Consider the following 23,404-nt stretch of genomic DNA (forward strand, 5'->3'; position numbering starts at 1 on the left):
GTGTGTTGGTAGCACTTACCATCAGGCACCCACCAGCTCCCATGCCAACGATGACATAGCAAAATAATAATAATTATCATCATAGTTTGGACACCCATACCTGGCCACCGCTCTCATCGGCCACGAACAACGACGAGGCGCACGGGAACAGCACCCTGCCCGACTGATGCAGCTCGTACGAGGCTATGCCCCACGCGGCGACGCGCTGCCGCTCCCACAGCAGCTGCTCCTCGCGCGACCACTTGCCGGACGACACGTCTAGCGCTACGTTCGATTCGATTAGCGGCTTCCAGTCTAACCTGTGGGGCGATTATTAAATGCTTCATTTGATATCCTATCACTTACAGACCCATCATATGTACACATACAATTTCAATACAAATATAATACAATTTCATAGACAAGCATCAAGCTTTTCTGTGGAGTGTGGCAACTAACAATGTAGCACAAAATTGAATACATTACAAATATTAGAGAGATAATGTTTGCGGGTTTGTAGTGGGAAACCTCTCCAGGTGGGTAGAGCAGTATGTCCACCAAGAAGCACCTGTGGCCCCTTTAGTACAGTGGCTGGATGGAAGGCAGTGGGGTTTTAGTAGGAATACACCACAACCCACAGCTCCTTCACCAAAGGTTGTGGGCATGTATGCAATATTTTCCCATAAAAAAAATACTAACTGTTAACTTTGGAATTTTGGTTTAATGCTATTTTTACAATACATTTCAATTGTTATCCATATTGCTAAGTTAAGAAAAAAAACCATGCTCGGCTTTTGTCATTTACAGGTGCATTTTTTAAAATATATTATTTATATAGTCTACCATGTTTCTGACAATTACAAAAACATCTCACGTGTCAAAATCTGTCCAGCAGTTTTAGGGTGTAGGGTGTGCCATAGAAATGGATATACATGCTTCGGAATGTAGATGCACTCAAAAATCTATTTTCTCCGGTTGCAATTTGGTTAAAATTGGTTTTTAGACAAGCCTTCCTTTCTCACCTCCTAAAATACCCTATTATTTGTTTGAAAATAGTTCTATTACTAGGTTAATGCTTGTTTTGTAAAACTATTGTATAGACTTATAAAATTAATAGCTGCGCCCCGCAGTTTCACCCTCGCAAGTCCGTATTCCGTAGGAATATCGGGATAAAAAGTTGCCTATATGCTATTTCAGTTGTCCAGCTATCTACTACGTATCAAATTTCATTGCAATTGGTTGAGTACTTTTTGCATGAAAGAGCAACAAACACACACACATCCTTACAAACTTTGGCATTTATAATATTAGTAGGATTTTACAATTAGATAGCTCTATCTTAATGGAGTAACCTAGTTGGGTAATAAATACTTTATCAATTTAGAGGTTTTAACATACTCTAAATAAATGGCATGGGGTGTTTATAGGCAAAAAATGACAAGAGGAGAAGAAATTTATTGCGGGTAGGGTTAGATTAGGGTAGGGTAGTTAGATAGGACAGGCTCAACAGCAAAGCGTGCTTCATTTGCCAAGCAAAGAAAGTTCATTGGACTCTTTGTGAAAATACTTCTGCAATACACTTGTATTCTTGTAGAGTATACATCATGGGAGTCATAAAGAACAATATCAAAGAATGTTGAAAGACATACTTAGAATGTAAAATAAGTATGAGACTTATATCAATGTTCCGATAACAGATTCTGGTGTACCGAAACAGGTTGTAGTTCTTTTATTTAGATTTAAAAAGTAGAGCTTGTGAATTGAATGCATTTCAATTTGAATACCTTGAACTTATTATTTATATCCTACTAATATTATAAATGTGTAAGGATGTGTCTGCGTTTGTTACTCTTTCACACAAAAACTACTGAACCAATAGCAATGAAATTGGAGACAGCAGGACATAGGCAACTTTTTGTCTCGATATTCCTACGAAACCGCGGACCGCAGCTAGTTTTTTTTATTTTTTTAACATTACCAAGTATTAATAATACTCACCTAGCATTACTGGGTTGCAAGGTTGGTATTATATCAGTGTATAACAGCGTTATCTCCCATCCGTTCTGCGGAGTCCTCAAGAAATACACCCTCGTCTTGCCGTTACTTAATTTTCTAAAAGATATAGCCATTGGCATCATAGTGGACAATGAAGATAGTTCTTTCCTCAAATCGTGAACTGCTTGTCTCACTTCCGCCCAACTGTATTTTTTCGGCGGTTCCCGATCATATTCCCCTGCCGCAGCCCCATCGCCTGCCTCCCTCACTTCCATCTTTAAGTATTCCATACAAAATAATTGTAAATTCTATTCTAGATTCATGACTGCACGATTCGATCTAATTCAAAGCACAGCTTTTTACGTTTCCTTGTAGTGAAGCTTGATAAATATATTTTACTAATTCATTGCTAAATGTATAATTTTGTTCTCATTGTTTTATTTAATTGTTTTTTTATGTACATTTGCCTAAACCGAGCCAACACACTGATTTTTGACTTTTCTTTACCAAATGATACAGAATAAAAATAAAGGAATTGAAATGAGTACTGGATGCAGATAACACATTCGCTGTCAAACACAGCTGATGTATATAAATATAATCTGTATTGCATTATCAAGCTTTTCGTGCTGATAATAATTATAGTCTTGAAAAATACAAAGCACATTTTTATTATAACAATTAAACTGCTTTAAATTTACTTTAAGTCGCTATTTAATAACATGGTAAATGATTACAAAAAATGAAAAGTGTTGAAACTTATTATATGATTCAAGGCAAACAATTTTTTAATTTATTTTCTTACGTCTATGAAGTTTCATCTAATATAAAACATTGATATAATTTATAACATTTTTGCATTGTTCATTAAATAATCACACACAATATTTATAGACATGATAACAATTAGATTAAGCGGATGTGACTTCATATTATTTATCCAATTTTACTACTGCAGTTCCGCCAACAATTGCCGCCGGACTGTCAATCGGGAAAAACATGTCGTTGTCGCTGTAAATTTAAGCGCATATATTATTTCGCATTTGTGTATTTATAAAATGGCATTAGCGTCTAATGTGTTGCGGACTTGTGGAATATTATTTTATATAGCGAATAGTGTGTGTGGTTTGGATAACATATTGAAACAACCGTGGATATTTTCTTTTCAAGTGAGCGAAAAATCATGTGCAGATTTTAAATGTAAATATTTGCTAAAGGTGCACGGTGGTGAATACCTCGGTCATTCCTCGTGGAGATTAACCCCTAATGAAGGTGCTAGGGGTGTAAACTGTGAAAATATATATTCTAGTTACGAGTTACGAGAATTAAAAACGGAACAGTGGCAATCCGAAATAGAAGTGTTTTTACCTCACGTTGTTGATAAAATTTACTTTTGTTTGATGCATAGTGATGGTACACAGGGTCCGTTTAATGGAAAATGGGTGCATCAAGGTACAGAACTATTTCTGCAACCTGCTAAGGATGAAAAACAAAAAATAAAAAGGTAAGTGGAACTTCTTTGTATTTACGACGTATATCTTATAACATGATTCATATAATGTCTCGATTACTGTATATTTAATTGTTGTTTATGTTCTATTTCAACAACATGTGTTGATTATTAATTACACCTTATATGCCACAGTTGTAACTTTAGAAATAATGATCTAATAAATTAATTATATTATTAACATAAATAATCTATTATATAATATGAAATAGATACTGTGTGCAGTTACAATATTTAATAATTAATTATATTTATATATTATACTCAAAAATAGAATAAATAATTGATTACATAATATATAAGTCATTCTCAAAAATGTTAATATTTAGAATAAAATTACGTATTTAACATACAATGAATTAATATTGATTTGACTTACACAATTACTTAGAATACTGATTTATAAAAGTTAAGTAATTTTTAAGCTCTGAGTTATTCTATTTTTCATCAAGGAACAGTTTTTTTTTTAATTTTCTTTTAAAGCAAACTTCACACTATTTCACACTTCATAGAAATATAATAAATGTGAAAGTTTGTTAGTTTGCATGTTTGTCCGTCAATCACACTGAAACTATTGAATAGATTTTGATGAAATTTGGTAAACAGACAGGGTTTGAGCTGAATTGGGTGATAGGATACTTTATATCCTGATTAAATGCATGGGATAAAACAGGCATCTTGATATCCAGGAGGAGCCAGGACACTCATTTAGTTTCTTATAAGCCGTACAGTTGCACAGTCTTTTCCTTACAAGAAATACCAACTTATGATTTTCCCCACATAACCCATGTTCCCATGGGATTTCCATGATATCTTGTGTCCTTTCTTGGGACACAAACATTTACCAAAATTTCATCCAAATTGCTATGCTTAATTTGTTGTTTTTCATATTTGAAATGCAATCAAAATTATTATGAATTGAAAACATATTAATAAGGGGCGTGGGGGAATGATTCGTTGGGGTGTTGGTGCTGTTTAAGTTTGACCGGGACGGGGATCTCAAATCGGGACGTTCAGTAAGCCTACTTATAAGCAAATAATAAGTTTCAACCCCACTCATGTCTATAGTCCCTACAGTTGTTATCGCTACTCATTCATTTGTTTATTAATATAAAGATTTGGATTTGTACTTTATTTACTCATAAAACTTTGTTCAATTAATCTGAATACATGCTGTCTTAAATGAATTTATGATATAGTTTAGATTGAACTAGAGATATACTAGTATGTGTCTAGTTTAATCTGCACTAGTATTATTAAATCATATCAAATCAAATCAAATTTATTAAATCGAACACTTAACCTAACCTTATAGCTAAGTATATCGCTGTAGCAATACAAATAGGTATCAAACAATTAAGGTTCAAGACCGATATCTTTGCTAGGTTACAGAGTAACCTTCATTAAAGATATCAGTACCTTCCCCATACCATCAATAAAGCACAATGTAATTTAAATGTCTCAAGGTGGTTGTCCCACTTTGTTCATGAAATTGATGAAATGAAATTATAAAGAGGAAACTTTTGTATTTCTGTATGTTTGTAACACTTTCACGCAAAAACCAGTCAACAGATTTCAAAAATTCTTTCACCATTAGAAAGCTGTAACTTCACTGAGTGTCATAGACTGTATCTACAGTCATGTATCTATATGTACCACAGGCGAAACCCGGTCGAACAGCTAGTCGTTATTAAAAGAGTAACTATAGAGTTTCTAACCGATCCCACTCGGGAGCAGCGACCTTCCGAATCGGTGGTACTTAGTTTAAAAAATGACTTTATTTTTTCATCATTTATATGTCGCTATCACGACACAGTATAAAACAAAGTCGCTTTCTCTGTCCCTATGTCCCTATGTATGCTTAAATATTTAAAACTACGCAACGGATTTTAATGGTTTTTTTTTTGTAATAGTTAGAGTGATTCAAGAGGAAGGTTTATATATATAATAACATCTATTAAACTATTCCGATTAACGCGTGCGAAGCCACGGGCAAAAGCATGTATGCGATATATTCGCATTATAGTCTAACGGAAAAATAATGTGTCTAAAATGCAAATGGCTCACTAATTTGTCATCTAATCTTAAAAAAAAAACGCCCGACTGGGTACGAACCTTCCGGCTCCCTCCATTCATGCGGCAGCCATAGCCGAGTTTCGTGTACCCCGTCAAGGGGGGACGCCCTTGGGCGTGTCTCTTCCAGGGTTAATATTGTGTTCATCCACACGTCCGTACTAAGATTAGTAGTAACCCTTCAGACTTACATCGCGATTCACCACAAAAAGAGAATAAAACGAATCGTTTCTCTCATTGTTTTGGTTTTATTTATTTATTTATTACATTAAGGATCACCAACATGACATACACGGGTAACATGAATGGAAAGTTTTATAAAAATTACAAACAAAGACTTAGTGCTGTCACAATTATAGGCAACCACTACTAATAAAAATAACACTAGCTGTGACCCGCGGTTGAAACCGCGTAAGTTCGTATCCCGTAGGAATATCGGTATAAAAAGTGCCTATGTGTTATTTCAGTTCTCCAGTTAGCTACGAAGCAAAATAGTATTATTATTCACCAATAGATGTCAGGAAAAAAAAACACAAATAAAACACGAATATGACATTTTCTAAAAAAAATTCCTAGCTAGATCGATTTATCGCCCCCAAAACCCCGTGTATACTAAATTTCATGAAAATCGTTGGAGCCGATTCTGAGATTCCAATTATATATATATATATATATATATGTACAAGAATTGCTCGTTTAAAGGTATAACATTTCACAGCCTGCAGCTAACAGCTATTTAAGTACAAACAAAATTTTGTCTTAATTATATTTTACACAAAAAAACACAATAACAACGAGGTTTTAATATTATTCTGGACTAGTTTCCGCCCACGACTTCGTCCACGTGAAATAAGTTACTTTGGGCTAACGCTAGCTCGCAGCGCACGCAGCGGAAGCTTTCATGAGGAAAAATATCCCCGGATTTTAAAACATTGTTCATTGGTACTCCGCTATAATTAGCCTCAGCGTGATGATATGTAGCCTATAAACCTCCTCGATAAAAATTTACATCGTACGCAATATAATTATGATAATGGATAATTTTTAATGGTTTTCATCTTGCTAATTTGTATGGAATTTAATTTTATAATACGTATTACTAACATAGTTTCTAAGATTAATGTATACTAAAACAAATATGGATGAATATCTGAAAATAAAATATTATTATTATTATTATATTATAAATGGGCTATCTAACACGGAAATAAATTTTTCAAATCGGACCAGTAGTTCCTGAGATTAGCGCGTTCAACCCAACTAACATACTCATCGGCTTTATAATATTAGCATAGTGGGTATATTCATTGACAAGTAGAAGACGCATTGCGTAATCGACTACGACGTGCGTGCGACGACTTGCCAAGTTTCGTCACCGGCGTCTGAATTCGTGATATGTACGCCGATACTCAATAATTTCATCGCAAGATTGTCTTGTCTAGACACTAGTGTCTAGACTGTTTACTGTAGAGTGTAGACAGCGTCGTGTGTTGACCGGGTTTTAGACTGTGTCACAACCTCCGACCAAACCAAAGTTTATCTTATACCTTTAAACGAGCAATTCTTGTAATATAAATATATATATACTAGCTGCACCCGGCAAACGCTGTTCTGCCTTTCTCTGATCATTTAGGGGGATGAAAAATAGATGTTGGCCGATTCTCATAGATACCGGATAAGCACAAAAAATTTCATCAAAATCGGTCAAGCCGTTTCGGAGGAGTATGGCAACGAAAACTGTGACACGAGAATTTTATATATTAGATAGCTGCACCCGGCAAACGCTGTTCTGCCTTACTCTTATCGTTTAGGGGTATGAAAAATAGATGTTGGCCGATTCTCATAGATACCGGATAAGCACAAAAAATTTCGGAGGAGTATGGCAACGAAAACTGTGACACGAGAATTTTATATATTAGAAGATATATATATATAATTGGAATCTCGGAATCGGCTCCAACGATTTTCATGAAATTTAGTATATAGGGGGTTTCGGGGGCGATAAATCGATCTAGTTAGGAATCTTTTTTAGAAAATGTCATATTCGTGTTTTATTCGTGTTTTTTTTTCCTGACATCTATTGGTGAATAATAATACTATTTTGCTTCGTAGATAGCTGGACAACTGAAATAACACATAGGCACTTTTTATACGCGGTTTCAACCGCGGGTCACAGCTAGTATAAGTTTATACTTGCTGCGCCCCGCGGTTTCACTCGCGTAAGTCGGTATCCCGTAGGAATATCGGGAGAAACAGTTGCCTATATGTTATTCCAGTTGTCCAGCTGTTTACGTACCAAATTTCATTGCAATCGGTTCAGTAGTTTTTGCGTGAAAGAGCAACAAACACACACGCATCCTTACAAACTTTCGCATTTATAATATTAGTAGGGTAGTAGGAAGTAGGATTTTACGTATAATAACAAACCCTCACTTAATATACTATATTTATTTATAATCTTAGTCTTACTACTCGCCCCGACTTCGCCCGTGGTACAAATATAGCCTATGTCACACAGTGAAGATGTAGCGTGCTGGTGGTGTAAGAATTCTTTTAAATCGGTCCAGCAGCTTTTGCGTGAAAACGTTACAAACATACAAAAAAAATTGAATTTTCCTCTTTATAATGTTAGTATATTATAATAACCATACAGCTGACCCGGCACACGTTGTTTTTCCTTATTCTTATCATTTAGGGGGTATGAAAAATAGATGTTGGCCTATTCGCAGATCTACCTAATACGCACACAAAATTTCATGAGAGTCGGTCCAACCGTTTCGCAGGATTGCGGTAACTAACACTGTGATACAAGAGTTTTATGTATATGTATGGAGATTATAATATAATGTTATATATTATATATGTATGTGTATGTATTATTTATATTTTATATATTTATGTATGCATTGTTATTAATATTGGTATATTTTTCTTTTTATTATACGTTTTATTCTTATTAACTCTGTTATTATTGCGCCTCCCTTTTACATTAGTATAGACTGCGTTTTCCTTGTCCACCAGGTTGTCTGGAAGAGATCGCTGCTTAAGCGATAAGACCGCCTGTTGTGCTCTTCATGTTAATATTATGTTGTTAAATTTATATCCTGTTTTTACTCTTCTTGTAAAGGTGCACAATAAAGAGTATCTGATTGATTGATTGATAATGTAATAATTATGTAAAGGTTAAGTGTTTGTTTGTTTGAACGAGCAAGTGTCATAAACTATTGGTCCATGATATTATTCATTCTCATGTCCACTCGTTAACTCGAACACTGTAAGTCAGATTTTATACACCAACTGTTTTCCAACTTGGTGATCAGTGCAAGTTTCATCAAAATCGATGAAGCAATTTTGAGATATATACCTAAATGTTTAACATGCACACTCCAGAGCAGGAAATACATCAAGACGTATTTTAGGACAGTTGGCCGCCATAAGTCAGTGCAGTGGCGTAGCTAGGGGGACAAGGGCCCTGGTGCAGAGGGAAAGAATCAGGCCCTCCTCCCCTCTTTCCGTCTTCCTCCCCTCTTTCCGTCTTCCTCTCCTCTTTCCGTATTCCTCCCCTCTTTCAAAGCTGAGGTTAGAGGGCCTCCTGAGCTCCGGGCCCTGGTGCACTGCACCACCAGGCCCTATGATAGCTACGCCACTGAGTCAGTGGGGTAATTGTTATACATTTAGAAATTAAAAACTCTTTAACGGATTTTAAACGCGATTTATTCATTATATTATTAACCCGACGTTTCGAACACTTTACAGCGAGCGCGGTCACGGGGACCGAGACCGTCCGTCTCCGTTAATCCGTTAAAAAGTGTTTTAATTTCTAAATGTATAATACTCGCGTAAAATCAAACGCAAGAACATTGTTAGGTATACATTTCAGTTGTCTTGTTACCTACGTAACGTTGTTGTGTACATTTGTGTCCGTTGATGACGCTATGTCCGATTTCAAATGACCTTGAGTTTATAAAAGAACAGACGCTTTATGTAGTTTCGCGAGTTAAAACCTTAATGACAATAGAACGAAAGTCGTGTGGTAAGTTGAGGTGTGACGTAATTTTGGTATCGATTTAAGTGATATTTATTTGTTTACTAGCTGCGCGCCCCGCGGTAACACCCGCTTAAGTCCGTATCCCGTAGGAATATCGGGATGATAAGTGGCCTATATGTTATTCCCGTTGTCCAGCTGTCTACGTATCTAATTTCATTGCAATCGGTTCAGTAGTTTTTGCATGAAAGAACAATAAACACACACACACACACACACATCCTTACTAATTATTACATATAATTTCGCATTTATAATACATATTAGTAGGATAAGTAATATTTTTTATTAGAATTGAAATTCTTTATAAATGAGATATTTTGAAAGAATAGAATAAAAATTATCAAGAGGCAGGATTCGTACCGAAAAAAGCCACTACGGTATGGCAAAAAGACGCGTCTCTTTTAGTTTTTTTTTCTATTATTGAAAAATGTCTCATTTATAAAGCATTTAAATGCTGTAAAACTAGAGATTACTTTTAGTAAAATATATTAAAAAACTAAAACAAATTTTTATTATTACTAATCTCCTAAAATTAATACCTAAACGCATTTGAGAAAGTTTTCCGATGTGATGAAATGTCGAATTGACCTCTTTTTTTTTGAATCGGTTAAGCATCACGATGTTTAAGTTACGTAATACGATCCTTATCGCACACTGATAAGGCCTTGTCAGTCGGAATGGCCTGTCCAATCAACTTTACAACGAAATAAAAATGCGCCCACCCCTCGGCCATGGAATTATGAAATAACCCCACCCTGTAATTTACATACGTGATGGTTTTTTTTGGCTTCCGCTTCCGTTTCCGTCTTTCCTCGTCTGGACTTCGCTGTCCGTCTGTTTGTCCGTCCATCTGTCACTATTTACCATTTCAGAGATGAAGTGTATATAAATCAAGATTAAGCAACTGTTGCTACGGTCATAAATGGGATGGGTCATAAATTTAATTCTCGGAATTAAATATATTTTAGTATATTGGAACCTGTGTGTGAATTGTTAAGACTTCGTTGCCCGTATGTTTGTCTGAGTATTCGTCCAGACGGACGGACGAACGATACGGACTTACGCGGGTGAAACCGCGGGGCGCAGCTAGTCCTACTATCCTACTTCCTACTAATATTATAAACGCGAAAGCTTGTAAGGATGTGTGTGTGTTTGTTGCACTTTCACGCAAAAACTACTAAACCGATTGTAATGAAATTTGGTACGTAGATAGCTGGACATCTGAAATAACATATTATAATCAACTTTTTATCCCGATATTTCAGTAGGATACGGACTTACGCGAGTGAAACCGCGGGGCGCAGCTAGAAAATTATAAATAAATAAATAAATGCCACGGTGCCTACTCGTTTATCTCTCTTCTGTTTGTTGATAAAATTGAACATTAATAGTTTATCTATATTATTAAATCTTTTTATTTCCCTGTACGCGATTGAATCACGAATAAGGAAGTAGTACGTCCTATAATCTGTATCTCTCTATCTATATCTTACTAATCCTACTTCCTACTAATATTATAAATGCGAAAGTTTGTAAGGATGTGTGTGTGTGTTTGTTGGTCTTTCACGCAAAAACTGCTGAACCGATTGCAATGAAATTTGTTACGTAGATAGCTGGACAACTGGAATAACATATAGGAAACTTTTTATCCCGGTATTCCTACGGGATACGGACTTACGCGGGTGAAACCGCGGGGCGCAGCTAGTATTATAAATGCGAATGTTTGTGAGGATGGATGTATGTGTATGTGTATGTTTATTACACTTTCAGGCAAAAACTACTGAACCGATTGCAATTAAATTTGTTACGTAGATAGCTGGACAACTGGAATAACACACTTGATAAATATGTATCACGTTATTTCAGTTTTTCTTTTAACAGAAAACCTTGAAAATAAAGTTCAAGAAAGAAAATCATAGTTGAGGCGTTAAGCCTCAGGTTTCTCACAAGTAGCCACACATCATTGTAAAGTCTAGCCGATAATTTTGTTTTTTTTTTCTTCTTTTTTTTTGATTTATTGTACCTATGCTGTTGTTTTCTGTTATGATCAGTTGTGTGTGTGTATGTGTCGAAATAAATGTCTTTCTTTCTTCCTTTCTTTCTTTCTGTCTTGTCTGCCCACGCGGACGAGGCCGCGGGTCGAAAGCTGGTATACACGGATGCATATCACACGATGTGATCTCAATGAATAGCTCAAATAACTACGTGCCAACTGCGTCACGTAGATGGTATTTTCGTATATAACAAACATTCATGTGTGTTGTGTGAATATAAGCCATATATATATATATATATATATAGCCAAGCCTGCATATACATATATATATATATATATATATATATATATATATATATATATATATATATATATATATATATATATATATTGAAACCTAGTTATAAAGTCTGATTCATCGTTGGCAGATATATATATATATATATATATATATATATATATACAGTATGTCGCTGTAAGACTGTGAAAACTGTTAGATTATAATGTATCTCGCGAGATCGTATTCTGTCGCTGAATTGTGATTCGCAACGTTTGCTTGCAATTTGCTTAGTGCATTATTTTCGTTCGATGCGAATCGATCGGAGTTATTTGTTACCAGCTGCGCCCCGCGGTTTCACCCGAGTAAGTCCGTATCCCGTAGGAATATCGGGATGAAAAGTTGCCTATATGTTATTCCAAGTGTCCAGCTGTCGTACGTTCCAAATTTCATTGCAATCGGTTCAGTAGTTTTTGCGTGAAAGAGCAAAAAACACACACACACACATTTATAAACTTTCGCATTTTTAATATTAGTAGGATAGGATGCCCAGAAGTTACTTTTCCCAAACGTCAGTCACGCGCAGGTTGCGTGTTGACAAATGTCTGTGTTGTTTTTACATTTACAGAATCTTATCCGGTATGTTGAATTCCTATTTCGCAATTTTTTCGATCGTCTTATCGGCAGATTGTACTTTTTATACAAAAAAATTAGGTGTGTGTGCGATTCACACACGATAGAAGTGAAACTTCAGTAAATCGACAAAAGAATGAGATGAATACATATAAAATAGTATGTATATTTCTGTCTCATTCTATGCCAGCTTCATTCTACACATTTTTGTATTTGTGTCTCTTACGTGTAGTTTTTTCCGTTGCATCAGGTTTGAAATCACAACAATTCTAAAGAAGTTTCACTTCAAAAATGATGCATTCAAACGTAAACATTCGTTTGTTCAATTAGACTTCTTCTAGAAGCACATTTGAATCGTCATTTAACACAGTTATAACATTTACCACCGGTTCCTAATACAGTTTCTACGGAAAGGAGCCGGCAAGAAACTCTATGGCTGCTTTTTAAATTGTATGCCATATGCCACCCACATATGCCAGCCACATATGCCAGCCACATTTCGTCGACAGATTACAATATAACGGTTTTTACAACTTTACGTTAACATACTTATTTATAGGTTAACAGCTGTTCGAGTCAATGTTACTATGTTACGGCGCAGACAGTGGGTTGGCTACGATCTGCCGATTTGTTTTCGTATGTTTATCCGTATGCATGTAATTGTATTACTATTGATTGTCTCGGTACAGTGGGTTAGCGAGTAAGCGTAGAAGCGAGGTATCCTAGGTTCGATTCCCGGTGGGGACTAAAGAAAAAAGAAAATGTCTCGGTCTGGAAGGACACTGAAAGCTGATTGATCACTTATACTACGTAGTGTGAAGGTCGCTTTACGGTGTTTGTTCAAAAGTAGTATTTTCATATGATTATCTCAGTTACAGGGGGGTTTATGTTGTTTGAATAAGTACCTGATCGTATCCTGATCCGTGGTCCTAATGACATACAAATCTGATGGTCCCACGCTTTCTAATTATCTGGTAAAAACACGAGTATTTCATGTCCCGTGTCCACCTACGACAGTCCTTCTCTAGGTGGGTGATAATGCCTCCTTGTGGGCGCTCAAGGTCGAAGGGTGGCGGACAGATACATTTAGGGGACGTTCAAGTGGGTTATGGTGGCGATGGCTGATTATTAATTTCTGAAATATTTAAAACTAGCTTTCCGCTCGCGGCTTTGCCCGCGTAGTCGCAGGAAAGATAGACCCGGGGTTTTCCTTGCATGCTCCCGTTCCCGCGAAATTTCCGGAACAAAAACTCCTATGTCCGTCTCCTGGTTCTAAGCTATCTCTGCACAAATTTCCAGCCAAATCGGTTAATCCGTTCTTAAGTTATAAGTAGTGTAACTAACACCACTTTCTTTTATATAATATATAGATTTTACTTATATTGAATTTGAAATTTCTTTTTTTGAATTGAATTGAAAAATCAACAGTATGTGCGTTTGTGAACATTCCAGACGCGCTGCGGTAACAAGGCATTTTTTTTTTATGTCACAGTCGGCAATGGAGCTGGTGGGTCGCCTGATGGTAAGCGCTACCACCGCCCATGAACATTTGTAGAGGCATAAGGTCCATTACAGACCTTACGCCTCTACAATAATGGATTGCCGACTTTTTGGGAAGGGATTAAGAAAGGATTGGTGAGAGGAATAAAGAAAAGGACTGGGAAGGGAAGGAAAAGGATATGGGCCTCCGGCTCCCCCACTCACCGAACGAAACACAGCAGAATGCTATTTCACGCCGGTCTTCTGTGGGGGTGTGGTACTTCCCCGGAGTGAGCTGGCCCAATTCGTGCTGAAGCGTGCTCGACTACCACATTAAATATTATACGCATCGTTATATCATGTGGCCTTTGCCACAAAGCATCACACATTCAGTCAATACTTAAACTAAAGCTTCTATTCTTGTTCACAGACTTTCCGAAACAAACAACGAATCACAAGCGCCTAAAGTAAGCAATGCACACCCAGAATCGAACACAGAATGGTCAGATCTCTCCCACGATACAGATGTTAATTATATTTCAAATGTCGCGAAGCCCTCCAGAGCCGAAAGAAACGCAATCGAAGTCTTAATAAATAATAAATATGTGCCCCTGAATGAAATAGCATACGATTATATCAAAGAACAAAACAATTTTATCGACACCAATGAGATTTATAATGGAAATGATAATATTGATAGAAGGAAAAGGGAAACAAACAAAACTGATCATACGGAAGATGTTAATGCTAAAACAGATGACGAAATTAGCAAAGCAAACAAAACTACTAACGCTGTAGATAAAGAAACTGTGATACATAAAAATAATGATAGTGAAGCTATAAAAGATGTTACGGCAAACAATGATATAGACTTAGATGAGAATGCAGGTAACACAGACAAATTAGAAACACTGTCGTTTAACAAAGAAGATTTTAATGTCAACGGCGCTAAAATGAAGAGGCAGCTCATGTCGCAAATGATGGATTTCACGAGTGTCAAGTCTACAGGCGCGATATTGCTGGATGGTTTGCGGGTGGAGGAGGCGGAGAAGGATCCGAAGATATTGGAGGACGGTATACCTAGTGTGCTGGCTGAAACTAAAGTGACGCTAAGGTTAGTATTGTGAGCACCAGTGTTTTTTTATAAGGAAAACTGGCCATATTTAGTCCATAGTTTTTATCACCTATTAATTTTATTCTAATAAGATATACACTGTGTAAAGGTTCTTTACAAGTTAACAGATTTTTAATCTGTGGGTTGCTCGTATTCGCTTTTTTTGGTGCAATAGTCAAGGGTTTGGTCTTTCACAACTAGATCGTACTAGCTGCGCCCCGCGGTTTCACCCGCGTAAGTCCGTATCCCGCAGAAATATCGGGATAAAAATTTGCCAATATGTTATTCCAGTTGTCCAGCTATCTACGTACCAAATTTCATTGCATTCGGTTCAGTAGTTTTTGCGTGAAAGAGCAACTATGTGTGTGTTAGTTCACATCCTTACAAACTTTCGCATTTATAATATTAGTAGGGATTAGTAGGATAATAGGACTAGTAGGATATTGTTCATTGCCAACAATCAACATATATTTTATGACCTAAAAACTACGTGTCAAGAAGTAGGTGATGAACTTATAACGAGATATATACTAATATCTTGTTATAGGTTCTTGGTCAGCGCAGCTAAACCTGGGCGTTGATACACTTAGAGGTCAGGTTATAAGTCATTTGCAATGAAGAATTTATCTTGTATACACACATATATATATATTGTTTGTGAGGATGTGTATGTGTTTGTTGCTCTTTCACGCAAAAACTTCTGAACCGATTGCAATGAAATTTGGTACGTAGACAGCTAGACAACTGAAATGACACATAGGCAACTTTTATCCCGATATTCCAATGAGATACGGACTTATGTGGGTGAAACCGCGGGGCGCAGCCAGTGTAATAATATATCAGAATGAATTGAAACCTTATTTTTGGGGCTATACCATAAAAAGTCTATAGCCCGTAAATAATTTTTATTATATAATTAAATAACTTTTATTATATAATTCTATTTCAATATCTTAATTAATGTATCACACCAAACTTTTGTATTATTAACTCTTTAATTTTTTATCACACTTGCCTTGTTTTACTTGCATTATAATATTGTAATTTCCAGTAATTGAAGGTACAGGAAACCATGTATGTAGCAAGCTTTACAAAAATGTGAACTGTATTCTTTGAAAATTCTTTATAAATAAATAAATAAATAAAATATTTGAAATTAATGAAATATATTGTGTGTTTTTGGGTCCAATAAATAGCAAAAATAAAAAATGTTTTCTAAAATAATAAAATTGGCAAGTGGTGTCTAGAATGAAGGTTACTGTATTGAATGAGATTCGTTTTAATATAATACAGACTGAAAACACTTTATAGAATAGAAAAAAAAACGATCACGATTCGGGATTAAAATCCGCGCCATTGATTGTACCGTGAAAACGCCTCAGTAATCGAATTTCTTCTATTCTTACCGTTTTATGTGCCTATGTCATACCCATTTTTACACGCTTTTTATTAGCTTCACCTGTATGTTTGTATGTTTGTTTGTTTGTTTGTTTGTTTGTTTGTTTGTAACCGACTTCTTTGGGCGCGATTTTGACCCACTTTAAACGGCCAGATTTCGTTCAAACTTTGTAGATTTATTGAGGACCGATGACAAAACACTAATTTGATAAAATTATTCCATTTTTCAATTTGCAAAATATGATAAAAGCGTGTTTTTTAGTTTTTTTAAACTATTATAATTATTCTATTATTTATTATTATTTTTTTTTTCATTTATAAAGCATTTGAATGCTATAAGAATACAAATTAAATGATATGTATCATCTGTTTGAAAAATTTAAACAATAACAAAAATTCGATTACTCGCGGATTCGCTTATCTCAACAATCGAATCGATTTCTTCTATAGTCAATCAGGGTAATTGGAAACAGTTCTCAATAAATGTTTACCTATGTTAAAAAAATACTTTTTCTAATGACAATATACATATATGTGTATGTAAATTTATTGGATTAAAGTTTTTTTAAACGTTTTGCAATAGCAAAAAGAAATTATTAAGACATTTTTCCAACTACCCGCAATTACCCTGCATGACCTAACACTTATTGCGCCTAACGGTCGGCCCCCCCCCCAACTGTATCGTGTTTGTATGATGCAGGCTGTTCGGCCAAGGTCTGAGCCAGCGGACGGTGATCGCTTTCACCCACGACGCGCTGGAGTACGGACAGCCCTGCAAGTTTCTGCTTAAAGGAGAGCATACGGTGAGTTATTCATCTTATATTATACTTCAGCTGTGAGAATCGCAAGTATTGAAGATTTTTGATTCGATTGAATGTTTGATTGGTACCTAACGGTCAGTGATGTAATCTAGTCGAGATGATCTGTTTTTAACCGACTTCAAGGAAGAAGACTTCTTGTCAATTCGACTGTTATTTTTTGTTGTGTTTGTTACCTCATATCTTTTTACTAGGTGAACCGATTTTGATGATTCTTTTAAAATTCAAAAGCTGTTGTAATCCCATTTATATTTGGTCTAGTTTTGACAATTTGAAGTTGCGTTTTTTTTTCTGTTATCAGGAGTTAAGATAATAATTTAATTGTTACAATTGGTTCTGCTTAACATATGTAGTTTAATTTCATCGCAAAATCTACCGAAAGATAGCCTTTTTTGTCGGATACCTGCCTTAAGTAATTAAAATGGACATCTTCAAAGTATTACAAGCATATAACCTTTTTTCATATGCCTGATAAAGGTTTCCCATGAGTGTTGGTATGGCGTGCTCATTAATGGATTAGGAAATGCTGCCGAGTTGGCTGGAATTGCTACGTAAAATCGAGGGGTTTGATCTTAACGTAATCGTGCTATCGGTAGCATTATAATCTACGTAGTTGTTCTTAAAATATCCACGCATACCCTCTATGGTACACTAGGGAGCGTCCATAAATCACGTGAGACATTTTTCAGGATTTTTTGACGCCCTCGCCCCCGCCCCTTTTGGTGAGATTTTCCTTAACTCTCTCCCCACCCTCCCCAAATCTCACGTGAGATTTTTTGAAATATATTTTGACTATGAACCCATTGGATTTAAGAAAGGAAAAGAAAAAATCATCCGTCCGCGGGATTTAAAAGGATAAATAACGAATACTAATACATCAAGTTTTGACATATGTAAATTTTTCTAGATTTTTTTTTTTACTTTAATAAAACTTTATTTTCACTGTTTTCTGTTAAAAAAAAAACGTGAAATTTTTTAAACTGGCTGTTGCATGCGGTTTCCGCTGCGTGGTCGGATTTAATTAAAAACGATGTCTTTGTAGGCAATCGGTTTTTATTTCGGATTAATCGCGGGCGGAGGCAGGACGGGCAAGTAGTATACACATAGAGTACTTTCCCCTTTCACTACAGATATTCACTCACTCATTAATACATATATGTATACTAGATATTGCCCGCAGCTTCGCCCTCGTAGTTAAATTACATTTTTCATCCTTTATTTATGCCCTTGTGCGCCTCCTTGGTACAGTGGTTAACGTTTGAGCGTAGAACCGAGGGGTCCTAGGTTCAATTCCCGGTGGGGACGCACAAAAAGAAAAAAAAAATGTCTCGGTCTGGCAGGACACAGAAGGCTGATCACCTACTTGTCCCTAAACAAAATCGATCAGTGAAACGGATGTACATCATCTGCCCCTTACCCCACTAGGGGACACGGGACTTCACTATTTATGCTCTTTCCTAACGAATGCCTAAAACATCTGCGGGCCAAATTTCTGCCCCATCCATGCAGTAGTATGTCTTGGTCAGTTAGTCATCCTCGTGCTTTATATGTAAAGAATGTTTTTCTAGTTATTATCTATGAATATTTACCCTCATTTCACATCCACGCATCTCTAAGGGGGCGTCCATAAATTACGTGAGGTGTTTAAGGGAGGGAGGGGGTCAAGTAAAATCTTTCAGACAGACAGAAAGAGATGTACATCATCTGCCCCATACCCCACTAGGGGACACGGGACTTCACTTTTATGTCGCGCGATATAAGCGAATTCTACGCGGGCGAAGAGCTAGTTTCACATATTTAACACAGTCCAAATACAGCATCACCATAACGACCCCACCGTTTGCAGGCGGTACACGAATCGGTGACGGCCACGTCCGCGCTGTTCGAGTTCCGCGCGCCGTCGCCGATTATCGGCTCGAAGATGTACATATGCGCCAAGAACCTGAAGGAGGGCGTCTCCGATCCCAGCGAGGACGAGGAGAAGTACATACACCAGGGCGTCGAGAGCTGGAAGATATTCGCCACTCACAACAAGCTCATGCCGTTGTGGGTGGCGATGATACTCATACTGGTCTGCTTGACGTTCTCCGCGCTGTTCTCCGGATTGAATCTGGGTGAGTGAGCTCTCTCTGTGTGTGTGACCACCAGATGATACTGGGAAGTTTTCTTGGCGTAGGGTGTTTTTAACGCTTTAATTTGCTCGATTTGTTGGTTTATTTATCATCACATTTTCCTACTAATCATTTTATTAATAATATTGTATAAACGAGCTGCGCCCCGTGGTTTCACCCGCGTAAGTCCCTTGGAAATATCGGGATAAAAGGATGCCTATATGTTATTCCAGTTGTCCAGCCGTCTACGTACCAAATTTCATTGCATCGCACACACATGCTAACAAACTTTCGCATTTATAATATTAGTAGAAAGTAGGATTTTATTCAAATACTAAAACTCTGTGTTTCACACGTTTGGCGAATGACGTCGAAATTGCAATTTAATTTTTTCCACGATGTTTATAATTTCTTTTCATGTAAATTTTTAATTGCGTCATTAAAACTGTCGAGTCGAGACTATCGCCACGGATTCAGGTCAAATAGTGAATTCCAATATTGGGTCAGATGGGGAAAAAATAAACCATAAAACGTGAAGGTCACATGAAATGTCAATTATATTAGGGTGGTTTTATGCCTATGGAATACTTGTGATATTACGCATCTACTGTTAGATGCTTCTAGCACTAGTTACTAGTTAGTATTCTGTGCTTCTAGCTAGATTAGTAGGTACGATAAGGATTCTATGAGTGGTATTTTTCGACCTTACGAGTATCTTTTATCGGTTTGAATTTAGGACAAGATTTCATCACATAATTATAAGAGTTCAATGTCGATTTACATATTTTAAACTTATTTCTCATCTCTTGTTATTTCTTCTCATTTCTTATCCTACTTCCTAACTTCCTACTTCTTTCACGCAAAAACTACTGAACCGATTGCAATGAAATTTGGTACGTAGACAGCTGGACAACTGAAATAACATATAGGCAACTTTTTATCCCGATGTTCCTACGGGATACGGACTTACGCGGATGAAACCGCGGGGCGCAACTAGTTTTCTTATATTATCACCTTATTACTTATATATTTTTAAGTGTACGTAGTTGTTTATTAACTTAAGAACTTCCAACATAAAATACACAACATTTTATAAAGCTTTTATATACTATAGGACATGGTCTACCACCTACCTTTTATTCTAGGAAATTATAGTATAACATCAAATTTGTCAACTTGGTAAAAACTCCATAGTACTAGGCTGCACGCCCCAGCTCAGCCCAAGTAGTCATGTATGGTAATTTAAATAATGTAAACTATCCTTTCTTTTAAGTTGGATCAAACTGCACATGGCGTGCAAGTTTGGTTAAAATCGGTTCAGTGATTTACGAGTCCATCGCGGACAAACAATGCGACACGTAATTTATAATTATTTAGGTTACAATAACATGAAGGATATAGACAGAGAATAATTCACAAACTGCCAAACTGTATTTATTATCTGTACTCGTATTTTTCTTTACGATTCTCTCTCAGTTTTGATAACATCCAGCTATCGCATGGACAAGACTCTCCAAGTGCCTCCGTACCATCTCTTGCAGGCCTGATGTCCCTCGACCGGACGGAACTGAAGATCATATCAAACACTGGCACAGAGCAGGAGCGGAAGTACGCTAGGGCCATAATGCCGGTCCGCGACCACGGGAACTACCTGCTCTGCAGCATCCTGCTCGGCAACGTCGCGGTGAACTCGACGTTCACGATACTGTTGGACGAGCTGACCTCCGGCCTGTTCGCGGTGATATTCTCAACGCTGTCGATAGTTCTGCTGGGCGAAATAACCCCGCAGGCGATATGCTCGCGGCACGGTTTGATGATCGGCGCCAGGAGTATTATGGTCACTAAGGTGAGTTGGTGTTTTTTTTTTTTTTTTTTTTTTTTAATTTAATTTCCTTAAAAAGAGACCGACGAACTGGTTAATGGTGAAACAATTTTATGACATTGAAGAATTGATGACATTAAAAGAGAATTAAGTAATAGATAATGTTTTATTTACTTTTGGATTTTATATTTGCACACCCAAACTTTGGGTAGAATGTATTAGCCGCAGAATATTGTATAAGTTCTATAATTTGTAACTACATTCTTGCAAATAAATTTAATTTGAATTTGAATTTGAATTTAAAAATGTTTGTTGTTTCATTTTCTCAGTTTAATTTGAATTTGTTATTTGCATGAAATTTAATATTAAGTGTATTTATTTATAGAATTCTTAAATAATAGGCACAAGAAATTGTCGCCGCTCTGATGTTTTATAATTATTAATGTTACTCGTTTATGCTCCCGCAGGACAGACAGGGATCCAATGAATTCACATTCGTATATTAACTTTTAACTTTAAGAACCTTGGACACGTGCATATTACTTGTGATTTTTTTATGTCTATCTTAAATTAATAATTTTTTTTTTAATTTTTTTATTTAAATTCCAATTTCTCACTTATTTCTTGCCCAAATGTGTTCGACTGTCATTGGAATTTTATAGGGCTTAGAGAGAGACGGTAGGCGATATGTTCAAGGCATAGTTAGACGATTGGGGGAGAAATGTCTTCAGAAGAATCGTGGTCGCTGACTTGGGTTGGTTCTTCCGCTTCGCTTTCTTTGTTTTTATATTGCAGCAGACGAGCATGCTGGTATGAGATAGTCTTTTGATGAGGGGACGTGTAATTGTCTTCACCACACGTATTTTGCGTGGTTATTTATATAGCTAAGAACTGGAATTAGAAAAGAACTGGGACAAATATAATACACCACACGATATTTCCCCTCAGCAAACAAACAATTATCTCAAATTTTTCTCTTACTTTTTTTGATTTCTTTATTAATATACTTTTTTATACTTTTTTTTTCTATCATTCATGTTGTGTAGGTACTCCTTTCCTTAAATAAACTATATTCCATTCTATTCTTCAAATAGAGTAGCATTCGAATGCTACTATGTGTGATTTGTCCTCCCCCAGGCGGTGATGGCGCTAACAGCTCCCCTCGCTTTCCCCGTGAGCAAACTCCTGGATTACTTCCTTGGGGAGGAAATCGGGAGCGTGTATAACAGGGAACGGTTGAAGGAGTTGGTCAAGGTAAGATATTTAGATAAAATATGGCCGTTCCTGGCAATTCCGATTTCTGTATGACTTGGAGTAGCCACAATGACTGTATATCTTATCTATCACTAGCTGCGCCCCGCGGTTTCACTAGCCTAAGTCCGTATCCCCTGGGAATAAAAAGTTATCTATATGATATTCCAGTTATCCAGCTGTCTACGTACCGAACTTCATTGCAATCGTTTCATTACTTTTTGCGTGAAAGAGTAACGAACACACACACACATCCTTACAAACTTTCGCATTTATAATATTAGTTATTAGTAGGAAGTAGGATAGGATACTAGGATTTAAAGTGACGAACAGTGCATAAAAATATATGTCAAAAAGTATTTAGTGAAGTCACCAATCTTGCTACTGATCATGAATAAGATGTAAAGTGACGAACAGTGCATAAAAATATATGTCAAAAAGTATTTAGTGAAGTCACCAATCTTGCTAGTGATCATGAATAAGATGTAAAGTGACGAACAGTGCATAAAAATATATGTCAAAAAGTATTTAGTGAAGTCACCAATCTTGCTAGTGATCATGAATAAGATATAAGTGACGAACAGTGCATAAAAATATATGTCAAAAAGTATTTAGTGAAGTCACCAATCTTGCTAGTGATCATGAATAAATTTTATTTTATCAAACTCAAAATAACTTTAATGTAGTGTAATAGCTTATGGGCAAAGCAAATAAATACCAGGTTATGTATTTATTTTATTTTTGTAATAGAAATTCGTTACGTTATGTCTCTTAATTGTTTTTACACGCTTTTTATTAGCTTCACCTGTATGTTTGTATGTTTGTTTGTATGTTTGTATGTTTGTTTGTTTGTAACCGACTTCTTTGGGCGCGATTTTGACCCACTTTAAACGGCCAGAT

The 23,404-nt window shown here is 36.3% G+C and overlaps 2 protein-coding genes across 2 annotated transcripts in view; one reads left to right on the top strand and one right to left on the bottom strand.

The window, feature by feature from the left end:
- LOC119839014 (dipeptidyl peptidase 9) overlaps positions 1-2,490 on the bottom strand; it is a 19,342-nt gene extending 16,852 nt beyond the window's left edge. The window contains exons 1-2 of the mRNA XM_038365182.1: positions 1,978-2,490; positions 101-299 (exon numbers count right to left, since the gene is read on the bottom strand). Of these exons, the coding sequence (XP_038221110.1) occupies positions 101-299; positions 1,978-2,264 (486 nt within the window). The 5' untranslated portion in view covers positions 2,265-2,490. The remainder of the gene's footprint in view (positions 1-100; positions 300-1,977) is intronic.
- Positions 2,491-2,948: 458 nt separating this feature from the next.
- Positions 2,949-23,404, top strand: part of LOC119838992 (metal transporter CNNM4-like) — a 36,355-nt gene continuing 15,899 nt past the window's right edge. The window contains exons 1-6 of the mRNA XM_038365160.1: positions 2,949-3,478; positions 14,421-15,104; positions 17,203-17,305; positions 19,167-19,434; positions 20,973-21,277; positions 22,391-22,507. Of these exons, the coding sequence (XP_038221088.1) occupies positions 3,033-3,478; positions 14,421-15,104; positions 17,203-17,305; positions 19,167-19,434; positions 20,973-21,277; positions 22,391-22,507 (1,923 nt within the window). The 5' untranslated portion in view covers positions 2,949-3,032. The remainder of the gene's footprint in view (positions 3,479-14,420; positions 15,105-17,202; positions 17,306-19,166; positions 19,435-20,972; positions 21,278-22,390; positions 22,508-23,404) is intronic.

Source organism: Zerene cesonia, unplaced genomic scaffold (genome assembly GCF_012273895.1).
Source record: "Zerene cesonia ecotype Mississippi unplaced genomic scaffold, Zerene_cesonia_1.1 Zces_u007, whole genome shotgun sequence".
NCBI lineage: Eukaryota > Metazoa > Arthropoda > Insecta > Lepidoptera > Pieridae > Zerene > Zerene cesonia.